Here is a 7,928-nt window from a genome sequence, read left to right as displayed (position 1 = left end):
TACGCAGCCCTGGCACACCGCAAGGCTGGTTACGTGGGGGCTGTGGCTTTTGCCTTACAACACCCTCTGTGGTGGTTTCAGCCCCTGAGGAGCGCGGTTTCCTCCTGAAGATTGGCAGCGAGTGGCTCCCCGTGAACCAGAAAGATGGAGCAGCTGGGGCTTTGCGGATTCCTCGCCGAGGGAACGAGGGATGACTCCACAGCAGGGAAGTCCAAACTGCTCGTGTTGTTTGGCAGGTCTTCACACGATCAAATCAGCACTCGGATTTCCAGCAGAGCACTTCCGAGAAATCCCACTGGTGATGATGGTTCCTAGGTAGACAAAAATATCTTGGGTCTAGGCTGTAGAGTAGCCACAGAAGAACAGTGATGAAAGAGAAGCAGATCTGGGAATAATACTAGGGAATTTCCTGTACTGGCCGTCAGAGAGCATCTAAATCAGGCAAGAAACAAGCACCCAACTTAGCAGCATCCCCAGTCATTTTATTTTCCCAGAGGAGGAAAAAAACCCTTGAAGTCCTGCCCAGCGGCGGCAGAGGCATGTTTTCTGTCCGGAAAACCAACAAAGTCACGGGGACCTAGCAGATAATCTCTGCTACAAGCCTGCTGAGGCAGGAGACTGCCTTGCAAATCGCTTTAATCAGGTTGAAAATGGAGCTTCATGATGCAAATTAAGGATCGATATTATTAATTTGCCTGAGCGCTACTAGGTGTGAACGCTGAAGGCTGTTAAGCAGGACTCCCTAGATGGGAAGCTACGAGGACCAACATCGAAGTGGAATTTAGCACAGAAAACTCACCTTTGTCTCCTGCAGGGACCTACATTGCTAATGTCATGCCAAGTTCTTTTCACATTTGCTTTTATTTGGGACTGTATTTCTCAGGTTAGGATAGCAACGGCCACACTCGGGTGCTATCTTTAGTTTTCTAAATCAAGCCCGGCGACGAGGCGTGCCAGCAGCGCCGAATGTCACCCAGAGCAGTTTGGGAAGAGGCAGACCCGTGCTGAGGGCTGGGAACAGCAGCGGGCACTGCGCTGCAGCAGCGTGCCACGACGTCCCTGCGCACTCCTCAGAGTTCCCGCAGTCTCTGGACGTTTTCGTCACAGCGCAGGAAATGCTGGCGAGTGCCTCGATGCTCTTCCCTAAAGGTTAGGCTTGCCCCCTGGACACAGTTCCGCTCCTTGCGCTCACGTCAAGGAGGGAGAGCTCAGCAGATCCCGAAACAACAGCTTAAAGGAACTGTTTAAACAATTTAAACCTCGATGCCTGAGGTTCCGTAAGCGTACCCAAACTTCTGAAAGATGAGCACAGAGAGGCCAGGGTACGGCTCCGTGCTGCACCGCTGCCAGTTCAGGCTCAGCAGGGGGCTTCCCACGGCAGGATGAAACCCAAACCCACCCAGGAGGTCCCGCAGCCCTGCTCCGAGCTGCTCCCTGCGGCTTGGGCCGGTGCCACGGGCTCCCAGAGGCACCCGGTGTCCCGCAGGGGGCACCCGCACCCCGTGCCTCTGCACCCACACCCGCACCCATTCCGCTCCAGCCCCAGCACCGCCCCGCAGCCCAGATGCTGCCCGCCCACTGAGCGACTTCTTTCACATCATTTTTTAAAATGTGCACTGGTCCAGTGCTCCTTTCACCATTCTTTTTCCTTCCCATGGCTATTCAGTGCCAGAGCGTGCGACCTTTTATTTCAGGGCGATCAGGAAATAGAATTATTAATGAACTTAGGAAAAAGTTCTGTCCCAACAGTGGACGGTATCTGGGGCACGGGCTGCGAGCCTGCAAAACCAGGGCACGTCCCATCTTCCTAATCTTTATACTTGGGAAAATCGGTTTTGTGGGAGGGCCCAGGGGCGCTGAGGATGCTCGGCGGCACCCCCTGGCAGCCCGGCCCCGACAGCTGGCAAGCAGAGGCCGTGTTAGAGTCATGCCCGAACAGTGGGGTTGCAAAATATGTAGCACCCCATATTAAAAAGGGATTAGGAGAGGAGAACCACCACGAGTAGGAAGACGGGAGCGGGCTTGGAGCAGAGCCTCAGGCTCTGTTGCAAACGTGTTTTCTGGAGCAGGATTACAGCGCTTGCCTCACAACACGACCCAGCCTGTGGATTCGCTCCTCAGCTCCCACACGTCGGTGCAGATCCTGCTATGCCCCAGACTCCAGGAGTGATCTTCCACCCTCACGACACTGCTGAATATAAATTGTGCTGCCTGCCAGCCAATGTTCAGGGGATTACTCGTTGTGCTCTCTATCCCTGGAGGCGCTGAGGATAATCAAGTGGAAACCAAACCAAGGAGGAGGTTGGAGCTGGAAGTTAAGACAGCCAGTGGAAAATGAACTTTGGCCCAATCTCTATCATGTTCTAAATCTTTTCTTCTCAGGTTTCCAAGGCTTGGATTACACCCAGAAATAGACTGCTGTGTGTTAATTTACTCCCTTTGGGGCTGCTCAGCCATATTTAACAACAGTCTTAATTGGGGTTTATTATTGTCAGCCCACTGTTGCCATAAGGACAGCGAGGAGGAGCGGATGGGTGGATGATTCTGGCTCAAGCCCGTGCTCTGTCTAACCCAGCCTTGACACTGCCCAATCCAAACACCTCAGAGGAGGGCGCTGGATCCGCTGCTGCGGAGACTCACCGAGGTTCTGCCTGTCTGAAGGGTTCCTCCTGGGCTGAGTCACCAGGGGCTGCTTTATGTCCCGGAACATGACGTTTCTGTCCCTCCTAGGCGTCCCGGGAAGGTGGATAACGCAACCCGCACAGCTCTAGACCTCGGCGGTAATCAGACACCCACAGGATGATTATGCCCTTTATAAAAAGGAATATGCAAAAAGTCATTGCGAAAGTAATTCTTATCAGTTTTAGAACATTCCCTTTCGGTGCCTCTGGCCAAGTTAACACCTTGCTTTTCTAGTCTACCTTCCTTCGGCAGTTCCCAAATCCCATTGCAAAACAGGGCACTGCCATTGCTCTCATTTAGAAACTGTAAACCCAAGGAACCCCAGTTCACCTTGCTGCCTGTCACACAGACTTGGGGCAAATCCAGGACAGAATTTTCCCCGGGTGCCATTTGATGCTGCGCCCTGCATCATGACAGACCCACCACAGAACCTCTAATTCCTTTACTCTTCTTTCTAGACTAAAAACACAACCCCAAACTCCATGCTTTCATCCTTTACATCCTCATTTGCTCTAAAAACTTCCCACTTATCATGCAGTATCTCTGCAGCGCAGCGACCCTCGCTCTTCCCGGGGGCTGAGCTAGCCGAGGGTACTCACCTTTTAGCAGGGCAATGGCTCTGCTCCCTCTTCTGCCAACACGCAGTTCAAAGTCTGAATCGGTGCATTTTCTCCTTTTCCCGTCAAAAAAGGACACAGCAACGGACCTTCAGGCATGAAGGGGGGTATTGGAGTCTCATCCTGTTCAAGGATAATCTAGGATAAACTTCCTACGGCTTGAAACGGTGTCACAAACAGCCAGAAAGCTGAAAGTGAAAAGGTGCTATTTTTGGCAGAAGGTCTTTATAGCTGATGCAGGAACTTTTTCATTAGTTACTCATTGCCTCGGCAAGTCTCATAAAACAGACAGCAGAGCCCAGCAAATACTTTTCTTCAGTGTTCTGGGAGCTCAGAAATCCAGGAATTAAATGAGGCCTTGAACCCATTTTATGGACTCACTTCTTACTAAACTACCATAAAATATTAAAATCCAGACCTTATAAATACGGAGAGGAGAGCGCTGCACACTTCTTTTCAGAAGCAGCCTCTCCAGGGACACCTCCCAAGGTAAGTCCGCTGCCACGTCCCAGAGACAGCCGCCCCTGGCAGACAGGTAGTGAGAGACAACGGATTCATGCAACAGAGATAAAAGACAGAAAATCTCCTTGATTCTGCTTGGACTTGGAAAAAGTTGTGCAATAAATTGGCCTAGTTTATCTCCAGTGACCCTGGCCCGGCGTCGGTGAGGGCTCTCCCCAGGGTGCCTGATGGCAGCAGGGAGCCCCTCTGCGAGCCCCAGCAGCGGCAGCAGCGCTGTGGCCCTCCCTCTCTTCAACAGGCACCGGCCGGGCTCCCCGGAGATGGCACAGAAAAGCAGCCTCGCAGTCCCCCCCCCAGTGCCTGTCCTCGTGGTTTGCTTTTTGGCATGCGTAGCCACAGGTAAGCAATGGAAAAAAATCCGTCATCGCTTTGTCCGAGGTGCCTCGTGCTGACAGGGGAAACTGTCCGGGGCTGGGCACCGCCTGGGGTGATGTGCCACAGCAGCATCCCACGTTTTTCTGTGCTCTGGAGCTCATTCCCTGAGGACTGCCTAAAAACTGGCCTCTGATTTTAGAGTAGCTGAGCAGGGAATGGGGAAGCATCAGCATTTTCAAATGTTAGTGCAGCAGCTGCACAGGAATGACGAGGCCGCTGTGCCTTTATATTCTGCGATGTACTTTTTGCTCATTAATCCATGACTCTGGTTAGACTAGTGAGTTTTAGCTTGATAGAAAAAATTATTTCCCATATTGTTTTCCCATTTAATACATCCTGAGGTTTGTACGTTAGATTAACTGCAACTCACAAACTGCCTGGGCATGGCAGAGCAGCTGATTAACTACTTTATACGCTCACATTCAGCTCGAGCCAAAAAGCAGAATACCAAACTGTGTCACGAAAACTGAGGGCACAGGTATGCTGCATCAGTGATTTGTAGCAGGAGGTTGGGCAATACTGGCAGGATGTTCTTTTGCTGTGTGTTACCTCGTCGCTGACATAATGTGGTTTTCAGACATTTTCTTATTATAGGTCAGGCTTTGGCATTCATGCAGTCAGTTGCAAACACCTCACTTTGATTTTAAGTAACTATGAAGTGAGCTTTGTGATGAAGATGCTTCCTGCCTCAGAAACTAGAGTCACACTTGAAAGATAAGTGTTATGTTGAAGCCTGAAGCTCTTCTGTCAGTGTCCTCCAAGGTGAAGGCCTGGAGAAACCGCAGGGTTTCTGTGAGAAGGGTACAGCTTAGGACACCCAAATGCCCTCATTCTCCTTCTGCAGGTGTGGAACTCTCTGTAAATAACCATGCTGCTGACTTCACCCTGTCCACATCATCTGGGACTCCCATCTCCCTCTCCTGCCTGGTACAGAACAGCAGCCAGGCCGAGGAGCTGCTCTGGTACCGAGGAGACGGCAAAGTGGATCTGAAAGATGGGAATAAAGTGAACATCAGCAACATCTGCATCTCCCCGGCCACTGCGACCGACAATGGTGTCACCTTCACGTGCAAGCTGATGCGGGACCAGTCCGTCAAGGTCTCGGTGATCCTGGATGTCCAATGTGAGTCGCTGTTGTGGATATCTGTGTGGAGTGGCTTGGTGAGACAAAATCATGGGCTGAGCACCTCGGGGTCTGGGTGTGAGTTGAAGGCGGGGTGTTTTGTACCCTTGTACGCTGTGTTCACCCGGAAAAAATGCGTTTAGGAGGAGACGGCTCACGTGGTAAGACACTCCCTTTCCACAGTGGTGCTTATGGCCTGATCTGATGCCTCTTTTACAGGGAGTGGGTGGGCCCTTAAGAAGATTTTCTGGCTATGTCCCTGCCTCCACCTAGATTCTTTCTCAAGGATACAAGTCAGGGCAGGGGAGTCACGGGAGTGACTGTCATGCCTGCCCTGCTGCTCCCTGGGGATCACGAAGGGTTGCAGGGCAGCATGCCACCCCATTTAAACAAGGTGCACAACTGATGTGAAAAGCAAAGTTATTTCCTGTTTAATGGCGAGCAGTGTTATTAATGACCTATTTATCTGCACTTGCTGTGAACAGTTCCTCCCAACGTGACTGAAGACGAGACCGTCAAAGCCGAAGAAGAGAAAGATGTCACTCTGACCTGCAATGCCAAATCCAACCCGCAAGGCCAAGCAGCCTGGTACAAGAACAACGCCATCCTGACCCTACAGCAAGATCGCTACCAGGTGTACCAGACTAGCGAGGTCTTCCAGCTCTCTATCACGAAAGTACAGAAATCTGACAACGGGACCTACACCTGTGAGGTGAAATCTTCTTTGGGAAGCGGGAGAAAGGATTTCCACCTGATAGTTGAAGGTAACAAGGCCGCTGCTAAACAATAAGGTTTACACCTAACTCTCCATTCTCTTTTACAACTATAGCAATCCACTTACACTATTACGGTGGAGAAGTGTAAAGAAGTGTAAGTGGAAAGTGGTAAACTCCCCATGTTAACTGAGAGCACGGCAACAATGAGGATCTCACCTGTGCCCGGGGTGCACAGCACCAGAAAAGGCCTTTCCTGCTTTACTTGTTATTCAAAGGCACTTGGCAAGCATGACCTGAAGCAGGCTCGTCCCACTTTCTCACTTCCCATGATGACAGGGCACATCCAAGTGTGTTTTAAAGCACCTTAGGTCTCACTTGAAGCTTTGTATTCCAACCACAGTATTCTGTCATGCTAAAAAAGCTGCTTAAGGCAAGAGAGATTAGCTGTCCTCCAGAAATGACTGTACCTCTGCGGACTACAGGCAGGTGGAGGCCGAGCTGTGCTGGATGCCCATGTCTCCGAGAGGTGATGCTCGGTGAGGTGGCTCACCGGATTTGGGGCATCCACTGCCCACCCCACGGGCCGGGGTGTCCTGAAAAAGAGAAAAAAGCAACATTAGTGTGAGGACACCCCGGGGATCGTCTTCAGGGACCTACATTTTAATTCCTCCTTCGGTTCGCCAAAATAGAAATGTGCCTTTTGTGGTTCTGTGAAACGACTTGTTTTATGTAATTGCACCAATCTAACAGATACACAACCTCCTCTCCCTCTTTACAGATAAAAAAACTGTTTTCCCCATGGAGGCTGTTATCGCTGCTGTGGTGGTGGTTACACTCACAGTGCTTTTTGGAATTGTGGCTCGAAGAGATAAAATTTGTAAGGTACGGATAGATCCAGTTTCCGAGGAAAAAAAATGGTTTGTTTTGCTGCAATGCCCTTTTGTTTTCTGCCTTTTCTATACTGCTTTGTTGTGTTGCTTTCAGTGTTAGAGAACCATTACGTACTACCTCCTGCGTTAGATTTACCAGTAGATAAATCAAATATTAGGTATTCTAGGGGGAATGAATTACACACATGCGAGACATTAGTAAAAATACCCCTTGGCCAGAAGATATGAAAGATAACAGGACTCTGTCTTTATTTTCAGTGCTTCAAAAGATCAAGTGAAACAGCTCTGTAAGTATTTGACTGCTTATTCATGCAACTTCCCAGAACAAGCTTCTGAATGAAATCCCGTCTTTAAGCCTCGACAGAAGCTGGGGAACAAAAGACGCTAACAACACGCTAACGCCAGCCAGGCTGAGCTCCCCTGCTTCTGCTCCGGCTGGCCGCGGTCGGCCTGCACCTCCTCTCCCAGTGGGGAGGCCCTGCTGGGCAGGAGCACGGGGACACGAGCATGGGAGGCATGGCCCTGCGTGGCTCCTGCCCTGGCCAGCCCAGCACCCCGCAATGCCTGTGGGGAGGCAGTGGGGGAAAACGTAATGGCCCAATGCAGCCCAAGTGAATTTGACTCAGCTGTTTTTTTTTGTTGTTTTGTTTTTTTGTTTTTATAGCAGGTGATTTTTCACTTCTTTTTTTCATTTCGCTGCAGGTAAGGATCACCAAGTTCCCGTGCACACCCACAATTACTAGTGGTGGAACACAAACCCCTGCAAGAGATGATTAAACACTGCAATAAGACTCGGGCCTCAAGTTCCTGTGGTCTTTTTGAAATACAAATACTTCTTCACGGCTCCCGATTCTAAGTTATTGTTTAAAGCACAGCCGGGGGGGGTAGGCTGCCTGGGCAGCTGCCAGACCTTCCCCGTGTGCTTCGTGCTGCACGGTTTGTGCACACACCCAGGCACGGGGCTCGTTGGCTGCTCCCTGAGGGACCCACACGGACGGATCGG

At 50.8% G+C, this 7,928-nt stretch overlaps 1 protein-coding gene and 1 long non-coding RNA gene across 4 annotated transcripts; one reads left to right on the top strand and one right to left on the bottom strand.

Annotated features, from left to right (window-relative positions):
* Positions 1–9: 9 nt before the first annotated feature.
* LOC121057925 lies at positions 10–7,634 on the bottom strand. The gene is made up of 4 exons (XR_005814020.1): positions 6,503–7,634; positions 3,282–3,422; positions 2,641–2,810; positions 10–2,308 (listed from the first exon to the last, which is right to left on the bottom strand). It is a non-coding gene; the product is annotated as an uncharacterized LOC121057925 (long non-coding RNA).
* On the top strand, positions 3,653–7,714 carry TMIGD1 (transmembrane and immunoglobulin domain containing 1). Of its 3 annotated transcripts, XM_040532698.1 has the most exons (7): positions 3,653–3,788; positions 4,060–4,160; positions 5,041–5,319; positions 5,805–6,083; positions 6,814–6,917; positions 7,184–7,212; positions 7,628–7,714. In XM_040532698.1, the coding sequence occupies exons 2-7, from the start codon at positions 4,082–4,084 to the stop codon at positions 7,629–7,631; spliced, it is 774 nt and encodes a 257-aa protein (XP_040388632.1). In that variant the 5' UTR covers positions 3,653–3,788; positions 4,060–4,081; the 3' UTR covers positions 7,632–7,714. The 3 variants fall into 3 exon arrangements, with proteins under 3 accessions (XP_040388632.1, XP_040388630.1, XP_040388631.1); XM_040532696.1 differs by lacking the exon at positions 3,653–3,788 and having other exon boundaries at positions 3,989–4,160; XM_040532697.1 differs by lacking the exons at positions 3,653–3,788; positions 7,628–7,714 and having other exon boundaries at positions 3,989–4,160; positions 7,184–7,216.
* The last annotated feature ends 214 nt before the right edge of the window (positions 7,715–7,928 follow it).

Source organism: Cygnus olor, chromosome 20, assembly GCF_009769625.2.
Source record: "Cygnus olor isolate bCygOlo1 chromosome 20, bCygOlo1.pri.v2, whole genome shotgun sequence".
NCBI lineage: Eukaryota > Metazoa > Chordata > Aves > Anseriformes > Anatidae > Cygnus > Cygnus olor.
This window is presented reverse-complemented; position numbering and strand designations above follow the sequence as displayed.